The sequence below is a fragment of the Enhydra lutris genome, unplaced genomic scaffold, assembly GCF_002288905.1.
Source record: "Enhydra lutris kenyoni isolate GAN:26980312 unplaced genomic scaffold, ASM228890v2 scaffoldscaffold39, whole genome shotgun sequence".
NCBI classification, from domain to species: Eukaryota; Metazoa; Chordata; class Mammalia; order Carnivora; family Mustelidae; genus Enhydra; species Enhydra lutris.
The window spans coordinates 19,723,527-19,744,288 of NW_019154123.1; the positions used below are offsets into that span (position 1 = coordinate 19,723,527).

General features: G+C 36.1%; 1 protein-coding gene across 1 annotated transcript in view; it reads left to right on the forward strand.

The window, feature by feature from the left end:
- Positions 1 to 20,762, forward strand: part of LOC111155007 (NCK adaptor protein 1) — a 97,172-nt gene that overhangs the window by 50,994 nt on the left and 25,416 nt on the right. The window contains exon 2 of the mRNA XM_022514999.1: positions 18,853 to 19,096. Coding sequence (XP_022370707.1) covers positions 18,871 to 19,096 — 226 coding nt within the window. The 5' untranslated portion in view covers positions 18,853 to 18,870. The remainder of the gene's footprint in view (positions 1 to 18,852; positions 19,097 to 20,762) is intronic.

The following is a 20,762-nucleotide window of genomic DNA, read 5'->3' on the forward strand; positions in this document are numbered from 1 at the left end:
AGTAGTTGCAGTTTTCAAGAATAGTGGTTTTATTTACTTCTTTCCATACTGATCATTTTTACTTTATTAATTTTGTAACTCTGTTAAGTATAGATACATTTAAATTTGTTGTGTCATCTTGATGAATTGACCTTTTTCTCATTATCTCATGTCGCCCTACCTGGTGATTTTCCTTGTTCAGAAATCTCCTTTGTCAGATACTTATATAGCAACTCCAGCTTTCTCTTGATTCCTGTTTGTATGATCCTTTTACTTTTATGCTGTGTATCATTATATTCAAAATAGGTTTCTGATAACAGTTGAGTCTTTGTTAATTTGTCTGATCACCTCTCTGTCTTTAAGAACAATTATTTAATGTAATTATTGATATCTTTGAGTTTAAGTATGTGTTACCTATGTCTTGTGGGGTTTTTGTTCCTCTGTTTTTTTCTTGTCTTCTTTTGGATTATTTGAGTGCTTTTTTTTTTTTTTTTTTTTTTTTAAGATTTTATTTATTGTCTTCGGCTCAGGTCATGATCCCAGGGTCCTGGGATTGAGTCCCTGCTTGGCAGGGAGCCTGCTTCTCTCTCCGCCTCTGCCTGCTTGTGCACTCTCTCTCTCTCTCTGACAAATAAATAAATAAAATCTTTTTAAAAATCTTTAAAAAAATAAAAAAATTTAAAAAATTTTTTAAAAAGGTTTTTTTTTTAAATTATTTGACAGAGACAGACACAGCAAGAGAGGGAACACAAGCAGGAGAGTGAGAGAGGGAGAAGCAGGTTCCCCGTGGAGCAGGCAGCCCAGTGTGGGGCTTGATGCCAGGACCCTGGGATCATGACCTGAGCTGAAGGCAGATGCTTAACGGCTGAGCCACCCAGGTGCCCCAGAGTACTTTTTTAAGTATCCATTTTATTGTCTCTACTGGTTTTGGGTTATGGGTTATATTTCTTTGTCTTTTTTTTTTAAGTGATTGTCCTAAAGATTATAATATACTTTATATACTTTTCACAGTATATCTAGAATTTACATTTTACCACTTAAAATAGAACATAAAACTTTATAGCCATATAGGTCCCATTGCCCTCCCCACTTTATATAGTTGTTAATTGTCATATGAATTCTACATATGTGAAACTCCCGTGTTAGTATTATAATATTCCCTTTCAAGAGTTAAGTGTGTTTTAAAGAATTTAAGAGATGAAAAAGAATCTTATTATATTCACCCAGATATTTACCATTTTTTTGCTCTTCTTTCATTGCTGAAGTTTCATGTTTCCCTCTGATAATCACTTGTCTTTTAGCCTTAAGACCTTCCTTTACATTTCTATTAGAGGCAGTCCACTGGGCAACAGAATGGCTTAGTTTTTCTTCATCTGAGAATGTCTTTATGTCATTTCATTCCTGAAGGGTATTTTCATTATGTACAGAATTCTGGATTTTTGGTTGCTTGCTTTCAGTATTCTTAAGATATGGTAATGGTTTCTGGTGAGAAGTCCTTAGTTACTCAGATTGCTCCTATGTCAGGTTTTCTTAACTTTAGCACATTGGGCTGGGTAATTCCTTATTGTGGAGGCCCTGTCCTGTTTATTATAGGATGTTTAGTGGTTTACCTGGCCTCCCCTAGTAGCACTGTCCTGTCACCCTCTCCAGTTGTGACAATAAAAAATGACTTCAGGCATTGTTAAATAATCCTCTTGGATGTGACAGAACCACTGCCCTGTGTATAATATGTTATTCTTCCGTGGCTGCTTTTAAGATTTTCCTTTTACCTTTGGTTTTTAGCGTTAGATTATGATGCGCCTGGACATGGTTTGAGTTTATCCTGTTTAGAGTTTGCTTAGTTTCTTCAGTCTGTAATTTTAAGTCCTTTGCAGACTTTAAGAAAATTTCTACCACTGATTCCCGAGGTTTTTTTTTTTCTGCAGCATTATCTTTTCTTTAGGGACTTCAAAGAATGAATAATAGCTCTTTTGATATTGTCCCATTGGTCCTTGAAGCCCTGTTCCTTTTTAAAAATATTTTCCCTGCTCTGTTCTTCAGCTTAGATATTTTGTATTGATCTGTCTCCAGGTTCATATCGTCTTTCTTCTCTTGTAGTATGCTGAATGGCAACCTCCAAAAAGATATATTCATTTCTTAATCCCTGGGATTTATATTAACCTCACATGGCGAAAGGTGTGATTAATGACTATAAGGATTTTGAGAGGTGGAATATATCTTGGATTATCTGATGAGCCACAAATACAGGGACATGTGACCTAATGAGGCAGGGGGAGATTTTTTTTTTTTTCCTCCAGAATTCCCAATATTTTTAAATTTTATTTTTTATAAACATATAATATCTTTTTATCCCCAGGGGTACAGGTCTGTGAATCACCAGGTTTACACACTTCACAGCACTCACCATAGCACATACCCTCCCCAGTGTCCATAATCCCACCCCCCCAACCCCCCTCCCCCCATTAACCCTCAGTTTGTTTTGTGAGATTAAGAGTCACTTATGGTTTGTCTCCCTCCCAATCCCATCTTGTTTCATTTACTCTTCTCCTACCCCCTTAACCCCCCATGTTGCATCTCCTCTCCCTCATATCAGGGAGATCATATGATAGTTGTCTTTCTCCGACTGAATTATTTCACTAAGCATGATACCCTCTAGTTCCATCCACGTCGTCGCAAATGGCAAGATTTCATTTCTTTTGATGGCTGCATAGTATTCCATTGTGTATATATACCACATCTTCTTTATCCATTCGTCTGTTGATGGACATCTAGGTTCTTTCCATAGTTTGGCTATTGTAGACATTGCTGCTATAAACATTCGGGTGCACGTGCCCCTTCGGATCACTACATTTGTATCTTTAGGGTAAATACCCAGCAGTGCAATTGCTGGGTCATAGGGTAGTTCTATTTTCAGCATTTTGAGGAACCTCCATGCTGTTTTCCAGAGTGGTTGCACCAGCTTGCATTCCCACCAACAGTGTAGGAGGGTTCCCCTTTCTCCGCATCCTCGCCAGCATCTGTCATTTCCTGACTTGTTAATTTTAGCCATTCTGACTGGTGTGAGGTGGTATCTCATTGTGGTTTTGATTTGTATTTCCCTGATGCCGAGTGATATGGAGCACTTTTTCATGTGTCTGTTGGCCATCTGGATGTCTTCTTTGCAGAAATGTCTGTTCATGTCCTCTGCCCATTTCTTGATTGGATTATTTGTTCTTTGGGTGTTGAGTTTGCTAAGTTCTTTATAGATTTTGGACGCTAGCCCTTTATCCGATATGTCATTTGCAAATATCTTCTCCCATTCTGTCAGTTGTCTTTTGGTTTTGTTAACTGTTTCCTTTGCTGTGCAGAAGCTTTGGATCTTGATGAAATCCCAATAGTTCATGTTTGCCCTTGCTTCCCTTGCCTTTGGCGATGTTCCTAGGAAGATGTTGCTGCGGCTGGGGTCGAAGAGGTTGTTGCCTGTGTTCTCCTCAAGGATTTTGATGGATTCCTTTCTCACATTGAGATCCTTCATCCATTTTGAGTCTATTTTCATGTGTGGTGTAAGGAAATGGTCCAATTTCATTTTTCTGCACGTGGCTGTCCAATTTTCCCAACACCATTTGTTGAAGAGGCTGTCTTTTTTCCATTGGATATTCTTTCCTGCTTTGTCGAAGATTAGTTGACCATAGAGTTGAGGGTCTATTTCTGGGCTCTCTATTCTGTTCCATTGATCTATGTGTCTGTTTTTGTGCCAGTACCATGCTGTCTTGATGATGATAGCTTTGTAATAGAGCTTGAAGTCTGGAATTGTGATGCCACCAACTTTGGCTTTCTTTTTCAATATTGCTTTGGCTATTCGAGGTCTTTTCTGGTTCCATATAAATTTTAGGATTATTTGTTCCATTTCTTTGAAAAAAATGGATGGTACTTTGATAGGAATTGCATTAAATGTGTAGATTGCTTTAGGTAGCATAGACATTTTCACAATATTTATTCTTCCAATCCAGGAGCATGGAACATTTTTCCATTTCTTTGTGTCTTCCTCAATTTCTTTCATGAGTACTTTGCAGTTTTCTGTGTATAGATTCTTAGTCTCTTTGGTTAGATTTATTCCTAGGTATCTTACAGTTTTGGGTGCAATAGTAAATGGGATTGACTCCTTAATTTCTCTTTCTTCTGTCTTGTTGTTGGTGTAGAGAAATGCAACTGATTTCTGTGCATTGATTTTATATCCTGACACTTTACTGAATTGAGGCAGGGGGAGATTTTAAAGAAGAGGAGGAAGAGGCAATGTGACCACAGAGGCAGAGTTAGAGTGATGTAGCCACAAGGAATACTGACAGCCACCAGAAGCTAGAAGAGGAAAAGTGCACATTCTTCCCTAGAGCCTTCAGAGGTAGTACAGCTCTGTCAGCACCTTGATTTCAGATTCCTTGATTGAATCCTATTGATATTGTCAGATCTATGACAGAATTTATTTGAAACCACCTGGTTTGTGGCACTTTGTTAAGGCAGCCATAGGAAATTAATACATCTGTCATCTTGATTCTGCTATTCAGCCTCTTTAATGAAGTTTTTATTTCAAATACTGTTTTTAGTTCTGTAATTACCCTTTGATTCTGTTTAATAGCTTCTCCTTCTCAGATGAGATTTATCTTTCTCTGTTTTGAGAGTGTGCACTTTACCTTATAGAGCATGGTTATAACAGCTACTTTTAAGTCTTGTGATAATTCCAACATCTGGGTCATTTCTTGGTTGGCATCTGTTCATTGTCTTTTTCTTCCAGCTCTTACTGGCCAGATATTCCTGCTTCTTTGTATTTTGGACAATTTTAAATTGTATACTGGACATTTAAAATATTATTTTGTGAGACTTTGGATCCTGTTAAAATCCCTTGGAGAATTTTTATTTTGCTGTTGTTTTAGCAGGCATCAATCTGATTAGATTCAAGCCAATCTTTTTGCTTTTTGTGGGCAGTAGTGCCAGCATCCGTTTCATTTTCTAAACCTTTGCTGTTATGTTTGAATTTTTGTGTTACCTGTAATAGTCAGGGATGGTCTGGAACTTGGGTGGTAGTTATTTTTGTACTTCAATTTTCAGTGCTTTTTTAATTGGTCTACCTGGCTATGCCATCTGGATTTGTAATTGACCCTTATCCAGAGGAAAAACAAACTTATCTTTATGACAAGGGATGTGGTACAAACTAGAGCAAGGTGCCCACCAAAGTTAGACCCTTACTCTGTACAGGGACTAGGAGCAAGAATGAGTTAAATCTTGTTGAATGTTTACATTTTATTTATTTATTCATTCATTCATTCCTTTATTTGAGGGAGTGTGTGTGCACAGGGGTATGGAGAGGTAGAGAGAGAATCCCAAGAAGGCTCCACACCCAGTGCAGAGCCTGATAATGGGGCTTGATTACACAACCCTGAGATCATGACCTGAGCCAAAACCAGGAGTCAGATGTCCAACCAGCTGAGCCACCCAGGTGCCCCCATTGAATGTTCACATTTTAAGGAGATGGCTCTCAGTTCTGAGAAGACACCTCTAGGTGGTGGAAGAGTTATATTTCAAAGGGGCAGTGCAAATATTTATAATTTCAAGCTTTCTAAAGTAACTGCTCTACGGGGGGGGGGGGGTTATAGGGATCTCTCTTCTTATCACCAAGTTTGGGCTGGAACAAACAGTAAATTCTTGTAATATCTAGCTTCCTGGTGTAGGAACTTAGGGGGCTGGAGTTGTCATCTGAGGGATGTGGCCTTCAGCCTTTAGAAACAATGCTAGTGTTTGTTCACGTTTTATAGTGTGAGAGTGTGGACAGAATCATTTATCCTAAGAGCCTGCAATTTTTAATGGGCCAAGATTGAAGCCTAGTCAAGAAGAGGGCTGAGAGGAGCGTATTTGAGAAGAGAGTCTTTGTCATAGATTACCTTCACCAGCTCTTTTCTCATGGGAATTTTCCCTATATTTACCTATCCCCAGCAACCCTCTTTCTGGTTCCTTTTACCAGAAAGGCTAGGTTCTCTTATTATGAGTTTCAGTCTTTCATGTTGTTAGTCAGTTCTGGGTATGGCTGTGCTTGACTTCAGGTGAAGCGGTGAGAGATAGTGGGTATTTCCCCCATATTCTTTTTACCAGCTAGTTACTTTTTCTCTTCCTTTATCCGGAGGAGTAGGTTTTCTTTTGGGGTCTTACTATATGTGTCATCTCCACCATTGTGGCAGTGGGGCAGATCCACAGCTGAGGCTGGCCTTGGAACAGCACTGGAAGAGGGGGAAAAAAGAAGACATAAAACCTCAGGGATTTAACTCACAGTCTTCTGGCTTTCAAGAGCTTTTTTCCCCTTTTGTCCAAATGAGCTTCTCTTGAGCTTTTTCCCGACTGCACCTGCTATGTAATTTCCTGTTATGCCTACCTTTGGGTCAAAGCCAGAAAATAAAGCAGAAGGGGGGAATCCAAAAGGAAATTTATTGTTGATGTATTGGTCTTTTTTCAGATTGATTTCCCTTCCCAACCTGCCTGTTACTTACTTTTCAGAGTCCTCAGGAGCTGAGTCTTTGTATTATTTCTGGAGATTTTAGTTGTAATCAGTTGGAGAGAGAGACTGCAGTGGGCTTATACCCATTTCCTCTGGAATTAAAAATACTTAGGCCAATGAATTTTAATATAACGGTGTGGAAAAGTTCACTTGGTAAAGCTCTAGAGTCCACATTACAAGCTAGTATTTAAGAAACTCTAAGACTTGTCAAGTTAGTGTAGAATATCCACAATTATCTGAAAAGACTCTTGAAAGTACTCTTCTTTTTCCAGCTACATATTTGTGTGACACCAAGTTTTCTTGTCAACCAGAATAGTATGTTGCAGTACATTAAATGCAGAAACAGATACGAGAATCTATTAAGTCAGACATTAAAAAGATTTGGAAAAATGTAAAATAACACCACTCTTTTCACTAATGTTTTTGTGTGGAAAACAATTTTCATAAAAATGTTCCGTATTGAATTAAATATGATCATATTTAATTGAATTTTAAAATATCCAAACATTTTTCTCACTTTTAATTCCCAGTGTGGTAAGTGTTGGTTGATAAAGCCAACATAAACAAAATCTTTTTGGGTCTTCAGTTTGTAAGTATGTAAAGGGGTTTTGAGACTAAATAGTTGGAGAATTGCTGATTTAGTAGGTAGAAGGTTTCTATCCATCTATAACCTGTACCCTTATTTTCTGATCTTTAAGAGGCAGCATGGTACTGCACATTGTTGGAGCTTGAAGTTGATGCCACTGGCTGGCCAACGAACTCACAAGCATAGGTATTGTGGTACATGAGAGGCACATCTTTTCAATAATGCCACAAGGGTCTCTGGCCCAGTGAGTGCAGTTTGATAGTAATTCTTGCTACAAGTATTTAAAAAAAAAAAAAAGGCAGCATGGTAATAAAAAGTGCATCAACTTATACAGTTATCATGTTGATCACTGAATAATGTGTAGAACTGTTGAATCACTATTTTGTACACCTAAAACTAATGTAGCACTATGTTATCTGTACTGGAATTAAAAAAAAAAAAAAGCGTATGAACTTTGAAGAGATGAAAGGAACATGCATTTGTCTCCCAGTTTCCACCACTTAATTTTCTAAGGTTTAAAAGTCATTTAACTTCTTCATATCATATTTTGTAAAGTGAGGATAATACTTCAAAGGATTATTGTAAGGGAAATGCTAAGTTAACCTGAATTATATACATTCAGTAGACATTCCTTGGTGTAGAGTTACGTATTTTTAACAACCCCAGCCTTTGTGAAAGGGTCTAAAGACCTCTGATTGTAAGCCAGTAGGTATTCTCCAATTTAATCTGCTGATCCCTTTCCAATAATAGTGATAATTTATGCAGATCTCTAGAACAGTAAATTTTGTATTGTCCCAGTGACACTGAAGCGAGTTCTTTACTTTCACTTTGGTCCTATTCTTGTAATATCCAGATCAGGAAAGTCCACGAGTATGATCAGCAAGTATGTATGGGTCTAGTTTGGGAATGAGATTGGAGGTGAATTTGAAAGCAAATTGAGATCAGGAAAATAAGCGCAGGAGGAATAGACAAGCAGGATGTGAGCAGTGTACACAGGGACTTAATGTCAATTCCAGGGTCCATGATATTTGTATTATCAGAGCAGGGCCCGCAATCGGTGGGGATCAAAATAGGCATTTCTCATTCTATCAAGGAAAGGCAGTACTTCATTTCAGGCAGTAATTGGACACTGGTTGGTAAGGCTCCTGGGTTCAGGTGCCAGGTACAAGGACATAGACAAAAGGACAGGAATCCTGTTCCTGAAAGCAAGAGTAGGGGCCAGGAGCAGCCAAGTATAAATTACATGAGTGTAGTTGAAAACATGGAGCCGAAACTTTTATAGGAGAATATAGAATGTTAAGTTAAGTGACCATCTTTACAACCAGGCCTCTTGGCTGGATCAAAGAATAGTGGAGTTGTATCATATTCAGTTTATGTAATTTGAACTAAGCTTGGCTAAAAGAGATCAGGAGGGAAATGGTTGTTAAAATAGTGCAAATGTTTCTACCCAGTCTACTCTTAGTTTATGCTTTAGAGTAGGCATGAGTAGGCATTCTCATTTGGCCTCTGTTGTTGTCCCTCTTGTGTAAGCATGTCATCAGTGTTTCTTATGTTTAAAGATTATTTTCCCTATTATCAGGATTCTGAATTCCAGTTAGCTCTTTTACTTGCTACTTACTGAAGAAATAGTCATCAAAGCAAAGTTAATTTATTAATGTTGTTTTGTTTTTGTTTCTTGTGGGTTTGTTTGCTTTTTTTCTTTTTTGCTTTATGTTCTAATTGTTTAGGTTTTAGTTGTGATTCTGCGATAAAGCAGATTTATTTTATACCCTTACTTTTCTCTCATTTCTTTTTCCCTCAGTTCCCTATCATTTTTCTTCATACTATCTCCATGTTTCCTCACACCTACTTTGTGTTTTGGCTGCCAATTCCTGTTAGTTATAGCTTTCAGTTGGTTTTCTCTTTTTATAGTACATTTTGTAAAAGTAGAGTAATTTTTTGTAAAATACTCAAACCACTATGGACTAAGTTTTATCAATCTTACCACTTACTGAGGCTGCCACTTTGACAATTTGATGTATATCCTCCCAGAACTTTTTAATGTATATACAAATACATGTTATGGGACTTTTTAAAAAATAGAATTATAATGCTTGTTTTAGAATTTGCATTTTTGCTTAATATTTATTGGTCATTCTGCATGTGAGTGCTTACAGTTTAGACACTCTCAGTGTATTTCATTCCTTACTTTTCACAATTCGTAGCAGTGCCACAGCAAACATTATTACACACATGACTTTGAATACTTGAATTATTTTTTCCTATAGTATGTAGATTGCTGATTCAAAGAAATGTGCATGTAAAATTTTGACAGTTACTGTCAAGTTGTTCTTCAAAAATTTTATACATAAAATATAATAACCAAGTTAAAATGATAAATGACTGAGAAAAATTTATATCAAAGACAAAGGGCAAGTATTCCTACTGTATAAAGGGCTTTTAAAAATTGGAAAAGAAAAGCCATACCTTGGGAAAATGGGCAAAAGATATAAACAGGTAGTTCACCCAGAAAAACAAAAGTAAATGTCCCTTAAATTTGGGAAAAAGTACTTAATTTCACTAACGGAGAAATAATTAAAAACTGCTTTGAAATACCAATTCTTATTTGGCAGAAATCCAAAATCCATATTTAGTTGGTAATGCTGTGAGGAAATAATCATTCCCAAATATTGTGGAAAATAACAGAGGGATAAAGAAGCTATAGATAGGGTATTTGGCACCATCTCACAAAATTATATAAATGTTAAGCTTCAACTCAGCATTCTTATTTCTTTGACTCTAACCCAAAGACACACTAACAGAAAAACAAATGACATGTATATTAAACTAGTCATTGCAGCACTATTTATAATCAGAAGGCTGGAAACAACTCGTCTGTCAGTAAGGTCAAGTTGAGGAAACTGAGATATTTCTATAATGATGAAGTACTGTGCAGTAGTTAGTTACTGGAAAAGAACTCTGATCCTGCTATGGAATGATGTTCAAGATACATTGTTGAACTTAAAGCAAGGTTCAGATAGTACATAATGTGCCCCTCCCTTTGTGTGTGTACATGTTTTGTTGTGAGGGAGTGTGAAAATTAGAATTTCTAATTTACATATGTTTTCTTTTACTTATTCAAAAAGCAACAATAGAAAGATAAACCAAAATCAATAAAAAATGGTTATCCTGTAGGGAGAGGGAGAGAAAAGAGAGAGAAGGTGAGTATGGAAGCAGAGCTCTCTGAATGTACCTTGTTTGATTGTTACACTTTTTAGAACCATCTAAATGCTTTATATAATAATGAAATAAAATTAAATTTTAGGGATACCTGACTGGCTCATTCAGAAAAGCATGTAATTCTTGATCTTGGGTTTGTGAGATCAACATTGGGTGTAGAGATTACTTACATAAATAAATAAACTTTAAAAAATAAATTTTTTAAAAAGATTTTATTTATTTGACAGTGAGAGACACAGCAAGAGAGGGAACACAAGCAGGGGAAGTAGGAAAGGGAGAAGCAGGCTTCCCGCTGAGCAGAGAACCCTATATGGGGCTCCATCCCAGGACTCTGGGATCATGACCTGAGCCAAAAGCAGACGCTTAATGACTGAGCCACCCAGGTGCCCCCCAAAATAATTAAATTATTAAAAGGAAAAATAAAGTGATCTCCAAAAAGTGGAAACAACTGAATCTAGCTTTTTATATGGTGTTCTAAACACAGAGACATATATTCTGCCTTTCTTGTAGGGTCTCTGTACTAGTGTAATCAAAAAATGTTCTTAGTAAAACAGTTGCAATTTCTAAAAGCATGTATAGCTAGCAGATCATTTTGGAAATGGTAGATCTGGGCAGTAATCATCAGTGGCTGATAAACCCATTAGGTGAAGGTTTGATGGGGAACGTGGTGGGTGAATCAGTTTGATACTACTATATCTGCTGTTCGTTTTAAACATCAGCCAGACCAGGGTGCCTCCTGTATTATGCCAATAAGTATTTCTTGAGAATATCTATGAAGTATTTTTTTTTAAAGGTTTTATTCATTTATTTGACAGAGAGAGTGAGTGAGTGAGAATACAAGGAGAAGGGAGAGGGGGAAGCAAGCTGTCTATGGAGCAGGGAGCCCAGGATCATGACCTGAACTGAAGGCAGTTGCTCAACTTACTGAGCCACCCAGGCGCCCCATCCGTGAAGTATTCTTGCATCATCAACAACAAAAGAATCTGGGGTGGGGGTGGGGCAGTAAAGGCTCTAGTTAAAATTACCAACTTACAGGAAATAGAGGAGATAAAGGAACACCATGAGGATGCACCTCAATCAAATCCGCAGTGTGGGAAGTGCTACAGGATAAATGGAGGCAGGTTCTTCAACAAATAAATGGCATGGAAATAGTGGGGAAAGAGAACTGTGTTATGTAGATTAAGGAGATATAAAACATTAACCAAAGTGCAATATACAGACTTAGTTTAGATCCCAGTTCAAACCAACTATAAAAGACTTTTTATTTCAATAGACTCAGTGAAACTTGAATGTCAGTACTGGATGAAATGAAAGACTTGTTTGCAGGTTCTCTTGACCTTAATAAAGAAACACATATTTTTAACAGTATAAGTTTTTAAAAAATATCTTGATAACTGAATTTCAGTATAGTTTATTTTATTTGCAGTGCCATGTATTTTTATGCACTTAAAACCTTATTCTGAGTAGGGGTTATAGGTTTTACCAGACTTAACCTTTTTGCTACAGTGTGGGGGCCCATGGCAAAAAAGGTAAAAGACCCCTTGATTTTTTTGTGGGGTATGTGTTCTTATCTGTTAGTATTTATAGGTGAAATCATAGGATTCCAGTACTCCCACCAAAATTAGGGGGGGAATAAATGAACTGCAAAGCCAGAGTAATTGAAGTTGGTAATTGAAGTTGGGTGATAGGTATGGGGTTCATTATACTACTGTTCCCTACTTTGTATATGTTGAAAATTTACATAATTAAAAAAGTTAAGCTTTATATCAATTTTTAGTTATGAGGCCAATAAGGTATGTAGTAGAAGGTTTATTTTGTATAGTCTTATAGAGGCTTATTTTTTTTTAAATTTTGTTTATTTATATATTTGTCAGAGAGAGAGAGGAGAGAGAGAGAGAGCGCGGGCGAGTGCAAGCAGGCAGAGTGGCAGGCGGAGGAGGATAGAGAAGCAGGCTCCCCGCTGAGCAAGGAGCCTGATGTGGGACTTGATCCCAGGACTCTGAGATCATGACCTGAGCTGAAGGCATTAGCTTAACCAGTGAGGCACCCATGCGGCCCAAGGCTTATTATTTTATTACAAAATAAGCCTTGAGTTTTTTTCTGTTACTCTGATGAAGAATAATACTTCAATTTTAGTTTTCATTTCTTTAATTATATAAGGACATTCAGGATCTTTTATAATACTTTTTGACTGTCTTTGTTCTTTGTTCTTTGCCAATTTTTAAACTTACTTTCATTGTTTTTTGATGTTGGTGGTAGGTACAATAAAGTCTGCCCCAGAGATGTACACTCCTTATCGTCCAGAACCTGTGAATATGTTACCTTACATAGTTAGAGACTTTGCCTATGTTAAAGGATTTTGAAATGGGGAGATTATTTTGTATTATTGTTGTGGGCCCACTGTAGATTATAAAGGTCCTTATGAGGGAAAGGCAGAAGGTTTAAAGCAATCAAAATAGATGTGAGGATCACACTAAAGGTCAGGGTGACGTAATCACGAGCCAAGAAATGCAGACAGCTTCTAGAAACTGGAAATGGCAAGGAGTAGATTTTCCCCTACAGGTAGACACAACACTGCTGACACTTTGATTTTAGCCCATAAGACCCATTTCATACCTCTAACCTCTGGAGCTGTAAGATAATTTGTGTTGCTTTAAGTCACTAAGTTTGTGATAATGTGTTACAGCAGCAGTAGGTACTAATGTCCTTTGCTGTATAAAAGTTAAACGTTTTTCATTTTATAGTTTCTAACATGGAAATCATGGTATTAAAAGACTTCTTAGGGCGCCTGGGTGGCTCAGTTGGTTAAGTGCTTTTGGCTCAGATCATGGTCCTGGAGTCCTGGGATCGGGTCCCGCCTGGGGTGGGGGGAAACTCCTGCTCAGCGGGGAGTCTGCTTCTCCTCCTGACCCTCTCCCCTCTCATGCTCTCTCTCTCACTCTCTCTCTCAAGTAAATAAATAAAATCTTTTTTAAAAAATTAAAAAAAAAAAAGACTTCCTTATATCAGGAATGTGAACGTATTATTTCTGTATTTTATTTTTTGTTTTTCTTTTTTAATCAGTGTATTTTATTTTAAACTTTTAATTTTGTGATAATTATAGATCCACATGCAATCAAAAGAAATTACAACTTACTGAAAAATCCAGTGTCTCCTTTACTTAGTTTCTCCCAGTGATGACATCTGGCAAAAGTATAGTACCATATAATAACCAGGATATTGATATTTATACAGTTGAGAGAATATTTTCATCACTGTAAGAATCCCTGATGTTGCCCTTTTATAACCACATTGACTTCCCTCCAACTCCCTCCTTAATCCCAGGCAATCAAAATAATTGTCATTTCAAGAATGTCATAAATGTAGTTACATAGTGTATAAACTTCAGGGTTGGTATTCTGTTTTTGTTTTTTTTTTTTTTTAATTATTTGGGGGTTTTTTTTTGGTTACTCTGTAATTCCTTGGAGATGCATTCAGGTTATTGCATATATCTATCTTCCCTTTTCCTAGGTATAGAATGTACCACACTGTGTTTAGCCCTTCTCTTGAAGGACATCTAAGTGGTTTACCATTTTTGGTTATTACAAATAAAGTTGCTGTAAACATCTACGTAAAAGTTTTTATGTGAATATAAGTCTTCATTTCTTGGGGATAATGCCAGGAGTACAGTTGGTTGGTATGGTAGTTACGTGTTTAATTTTACAAGAAGTTGCCAAACTATTTTCAGAGCATCTGTGTCATTTAACACATTCTCATCAGCACTGTATGAGTGATCTGTTTCAGCATGTCTTTAACAGCATTTGGTGTTGTTACTCTTTTGTTTTAGCCATTCTGATAGGTGTGTAGTGACATTTCAACATGGTTTTAATTTGCATTTTCTTAATAGCTGATGATGATGAACATCTTTTTATGTGTTTTGTTTGCCATCTCTATATCTTCTTCATGTTTTTTGCTCGTTTTCTAACTGAATTTGTTTTTCTACTCTTGAGTTTTTCCTTTATGGATCTTGCTTTTGTTGCCAAGTCTAAGAACTCTTTGCCTAGCTCTGTATCCTGAAGATTTTCTCCTATATATTTTTCTTAAAGTTTCATAGTTTTACATTTAAAGTTGTCATTCATGTTGAGTTTATGTTTGTCTAAGGTGTGAGATTAGGTCTTGTACTTTTTTTGTGGGGGCGAGGGATATTGATGTCCTTTTGCTTTAGCATCATTTGCTGAGAAAGCTTCCCCCCACCCCACTGAATTACTTTTTGTACCTTGATCAAAGAGCCAGAGAAAGGGTGCACAAAGAGGCAGAGGGGCAGGCAGAGGGAGAAGCAAGTGCCCTGCTGAACAAGGAGCCTGATGCAGGACTTTGGATCCCAGGACCCAGGGATCATGACTGAGCCAAAGGCAGACACCTAACTGACTGAGCCACCCTGATGTCGCCTGACTGAGCCACCAGATGTCCTTGGGTTCTCTTTCTTCTCCATTGATATACATGTCTGTTTCTTTGCTGATGACATGCAGTCTTGACTACTCTAGCTATATAGTAAGCGTCCCCCATTTTTTTTTTTTTAACTTTAAAACGTTTTAGTTACTCTAGTTATTTTGCCTTTCCATCTAAATTATAGAATAATATTGTCTGGATATAAAAAAAAAACTTTTTCTGGGACTTTGCTAAGAATTATGTAAACCTATATTTCAATTTGGGAAAAAATAACATCCTCACTATGTTTGAGTCTTCTATTTCAAAAACACTTTTATTTAGATGTTTAATTTCTTTCATCTGCATTTTGTAATTTTCAACGTACAGTCTCCTTCATGTTTTGTAAGCTTTGCGCCTCTTTTCATTTTTTTTCTTTTTTATTTTAGTAATTATAAATGGTATTGCTTTTTTAATTTTGGTGTCCATGTGTTCATTGATAGTATATAGAACGACAGTTGATTTTTGCTTGTTGATCTTATGTCTTGCGACCTTGCTGAATTCACTAGTTAATACTAGGAGGGATTGGGTGTTTTTTTTGTTTGTTTTTGGGGGGGGAGTTTTTGGTGGCTTTTAGGATCTTGTCTGTAATCATTCATGTCATCTGTAAATAAGGAGAGTTTTATTTCTTCTTTTTCTGATCTATATGCCATTTATATCCTTTTCTTGCCTTGCTGAGCTAGCTAAAACTTGTAGCACTTTGTTGAGTAAGAATAGTGAGAGCAGATACCTGCCTTGTTCTTGATTGTGGGAGGAAGGCATCTTTTACCATTAAGTAGTTAGCTGTAGGTTTTTGTAGATCCTATTTATCAGGTTGAGGAAGTTCCCTTCTATTTCTGTTTTTCTGAGAACTCTTATCATGGGGGTTGAATTTTGCCAGATGCGTTTTCTGCATTGAGTAATATGCTCATACGATTTTTCTTAGCTCGTTAATGTGGTGAATTATACTAATTAATTTTATATATTGAACCAGCTTTGCATCCCTGGAAAAACCCTACTTGGTCATGGAGTATTAATTCTTATTATATACTGCTGAATTCTGTTTATTAATATTTTGTTAAGGATTTTTGGATCTATATTAATGAGGGATATTGGTTGGTAGTTTCCTCTTTTTATACTGTTTAGTTTTGACATCAGTTAATATCAATTTCAAAGATAAATTGGGCAGTATTTCCCCATTTCCCTTCTACTATTTTCTAGAAGGGATTATGTAGAATTGGTGTAAATTCTTTAAATAATTGGTAGAATTCTTGAGAAGCCATCTAGACCTGGAGATTTCTTTTTGGGGGTGGAATTTTCAAGTTACGAATTTAATTTCCCAAATAGTTATAGGGCTATTCATATTATCCGTTTCATATTGAGTGTGTTTTGGTACTTTGTTTTTTTGTTTGTTTGTTTGTATGTTTGAAAAATTGGTCCAGTTCCTCTAAATTGTTGAATTTGTGTGTAGAGCTGTTTGTAGCATTCCCTTATTATCCTTTTGATTGAGGATAGAGCTTTGACTAACCCAAATACAGCTTAGAAAGTAGAGTCAGTCCCCACAAGTTGCATGGCTAATACAATAATAGTAAGTTGACAACTGGAAGGATAATTGGGATATTGATAGGAAAGTAGAAAATTCTGGGTATACAACCTACAGTGTCATATCAACTCTAATTTTCTATAGAATGTAATTTGCTGGTTTTATGTGATTACTCTTCTAGATGAATTTTAAAGTCAGTTTGTCAAGTTTCAAAAGAAATTCCGTTGGGGCCTGGGATTAAATTTCATTAAATTTGTAGATTAATTATAAGGGTGTGGGTGTACAGGTTCCCACAGGGAAGGAATCAGAGTCGGTGTTCAAGTATGCCTGAAAAAAAGCCCTCTGCTTTCTCTGGCCTCAGAAAGTCATCACTCATTGTTGTAAATTTTTGTATCATGAACTAGTAATTATTTATCTTTGGTTACAACTTTTTATTTGCGAGTAATTTCAAACAGAAAAATTATAAGAATACAAATTGATTTTTCTGGTTTCTCTATTCATTATTTTTTGAATACCACATCATCTTCTTATTTTAGCATTATTAGTTATTTCACTGCTGTACACACATGAGTCATTCTTTCAGGAGAATGTGTAGTAGGTTTTGAGGCCTTGCAATGCCCCCCAAAAGCGTCTACCTTCTAACCACAATGTATCTACACTTTAATGCTAGTGGATGTTGAATTCTAGATTAAAATAATTTCTTTGAAAATATTGAACAGCTTACTTCGTTGTTGAGAAAAGAGAATGCTGGGACTCCTGGGTGGCTCAGTTAATTAAGTGTCTGCCTTCAGCTCAGGTGATGATCCCAGAATCCTGGGATCCAGTCTCACATCAGGCTCTCTGCTTGTGGGTGCATGCTCTCTTTCTCTCTGACAAATAAATAAATAAAATCTTAAAAAAAAAAAAAAGAAAAAGAAAGGGAATTCTATTCAATATCCAAACCTGAAAGCTGAATTTATTTGCCTGCTAAGCCAAGGGTAGCTGTTTATGTAAAATAAATCTCTCTGAAAGCATGGAGCTTATCTAATAAATTCAAGAGTGAGTTAGGCTTGTAATTTTCCTTTCTTCTGAAAGAGTTTGTATAAATTGGAAGTACTTGTTCTTTGAATTTTAATAAAACTTGCGTGTAAACCATGTGGTCCTGCTGTTTGTTATGGGAAGATTTCTTTCTTTTTTTTTTAAAGATTTTATTTTTATTTATTTGACAGAGATCACAAGTAGGCAGAGCAGCAGGCAAGAGAGAGGAAGGGGAGCAGGCTCCCCACCAAGCAGAGAGCCGGATGTGGGGCTCGATCCCAGGACTCTGGGATCATGACCTGAGCCGAAGGCAGAGGCTTTAACGCACTGAGCCACCCAGGTGCCCCTATGGGAAGATTTCTTAATGACTGGTTGAATGTTACTACTTTTTAAATTTTTATTTTTCTATAAATTTGCACATTTTAGTTTCAGATTTATTGGTAAAGTTGTTTTGAATATTGCCAGGTGATTTCAATGTCTGTTGCATCTCTAATTATGACTCCCTTCTTATTCCTGATATTTGGGTGTGTTTTTTTCTGAAATTTTTTCATTTATAAGTCTTGCTAGAACTATGTCCATTTGTTAGTCATGACAGAGAACTACTTTTTGTTCTGTTGAGCTTTCTTCTGTGTCATTGTTTTCTGTTTTGTGAAATTCTACTTTTATTTGTATTATTTCATTTTTTCTGCTTTATATTATTCTACCTTTCTAACTGCTTAAGACATACTCAGTTCACTATTTTAAGTTTTTCTTGTTTTTTTTGATGTAACTATTTCCATCTAGAATCTCTATATACTCCTTTTGCTGCATCCAACAAGTTTGGTTATATAAAGTCTTTTTATCATTTTACTCCTGTAACTATTTTCACAATGCTATTATAATTTCTTCTTTGACACATGAAGTTTTAGAAGTTCCCAAACAGGAGGTTTTTAAGAAGCTTTCTGTGATGATTGTCAGAGAATATGGTTGTAGGATACCAAGTACATGAAAGTTATTAAGACTTTATCTATCACCTCACATTGGTAATTTTTATATATGTTCCATTTCTATTATTCTGCTGGGAAGTAATATTTATGTATGTTTATTAGATCAGACTTAATGGTTTTGGTGTCAGTTTTTATCTAGCCTTATCAATTTTTTTGTATCCTTGATTTATTATTAAGTAAATATGTTAAAAATTGTCCTCTCTGACAATGGATTTGTCACATTTTTGTGTGGTTCCGTCAGTCTATTTTGGAACTATGTTAATAAGTACAAACAAGTTTGGCTGTTATGTATATTTAATAAAACCTTCAATTGTGTAGTGAACTTCTTTATTACTGGGAATGGTTTGCCTTGATAGTTTGTCCTTTTTGTGTATTAATATAGCCACACCAGTTTTTGTCTTGATTAGTATTTGATTAGTATTGGTATTGCCTGTTTCTGTTTTTCATATTTTTCCTTTTAGTCTTTCAGTTCTCGGGTTTTTACATGTGTCTTTTTTTTTTTTGAAAAGCATGTAGACCACTACTAGACCTTATAAAAATGTTCTGTATGTGGTTACAGTGCTGAAGCTGCTGAAAGATGGCAGAAGAAGTGGTGGTAGTAGCCAAATTTGATTATGTAGCCCAACAAGAACAAGAGCTGGACATCAAGAAGAATGAGAGATTATGGCTTCTGGATGACTCTAAGTCCTGGTGGCGAGTTCGAAACTCCATGAATAAAACGGGTTTTGTGCCTTCTAACTATGTGGAGAGGAAAAACAGTGCTCGGAAAGCATCTATTGTAAAAAATCTGAAGGATACGTTAGGTAAGTTATTTTTGTATTAAAACACCAATAATGCTTTCTTTTAAGTGGATGCTAGAGCTTGGTTCTTTGTGTAGAATTTTGGAAGCATTGGGTAAAATAGAAAGGCCAAGACTAGAATTTCAGCTAGGCCAGGTTAAGTTTGCTCATAGCACATACTCAGCCAAGTCAGAAGAGCATTAAAGGCCGTAAGTGTTAATGGGCAGTTTCTGTAAATCTAGCTGGTGTTCAAGGGCCAGACCAGGGTGGTGCCAGTGAGCAGGATTGAATCAGATCCTCTAGCCAGAACCCCTTGAACTGTGACTGTCTGTTGAAGTTAGGTAAATTCTACATCTAATTGAGAGAGAGATAAATGAGGGAGATTCAGAATTGCCTCCTTCGCATTAAGGCAGTTTTTAAGATATGGAACATTGCTGTATTTTAACATTTAATAGCTTACATTTTGAATTTTGCTTTTAAGAACAAACTATTATTTCGTTTTGCATTTGATAAAAGAGTTTTAAATTGTAGATTATTTACCGTAGGTTAGCATCTACAAAACTGATTTCTTATTTTGTTTTTCTTTTTTCCCCCTTTTCTTTCTCTAACTGTAAAGTTTGTTTGTTTTTACTAGCTCTCCATCAGGGCCAGAGATAATGGAACCCACCTCACAGTGGGCTTGGCTGAGCTGATAGGAAGGAAATATGCACAGATGAGGACTGGCCTCTTTCTTTTTCCTTTTATTTAAACTCTCCTTGGCTGACAGGAAGGAATGGGAGGGACAGAATTTCATTTTTCGTATTCAGGCAAACAGGCTGTTACTTAATGGTTCTTTGTATATATGTGGACAAGAAAGTAAAATTTCTCTTTGCAAAAACCGTTTGGGAGTAATGTGGCATGATTGACAAATACAAAATATTACTAACTGCTTTATATTAGCTTTATTTTTTATTTGGCCTTACTAGTCTAGAGTGTTCTTTCAGTTAACAGCAATAGAAGATAGATCTTTTATTTTTAACACTGTAAAATAGCCAAAACTAAAATATAGTACAACTCAAAGTAAATATAAAATACTGGAATATTGGTTTGTGAGTGAATAACATTTCTAGTATTTTAAAGGTAGTTTAATAAATGAAGTTACCAATCTGAGTTTTCACTATGACTTTTAACTACTGTATCTGAGATTACCTTTTATTAAGATTTTTAAGTTTTGCAAATAAGACCATTATTATTTTTTAACTGAAGGACAAATCAGAAAGAGGTTATCCTTGATTATCTGAAGAGACCATAGTTAGAACCAGGAATACTTCTGATTTTGCAAATATTGGACACTTACTTAAAGCATGTAGATCAGAGGTATTGGAGAAAATTAAGGTAACTTGGTATCAAGAAAGTATGCCTCATCGTTATGAAGGCACAACAGGGATTAGGGCTATACCTAGACTTTTTTATTCCTTTTTTAAAAGGATACTGGTATCCTGGGACTGGATATTTTTAAATGTTTAAACAGAATATTGTGAAAAAACCTAATATCATAGAGCAAAATGGAAGTATATCCCAGTTTTATTTGCATTTATCCCAGTTTTTATTTGCATATAAACTTTAAAAAGCCCAGCTAGATAGAATTTTTATTGTTTGTCAGTACGCCTGGGAAACCTTCCATACTGTTTTCTGACATTATTGAGACAAT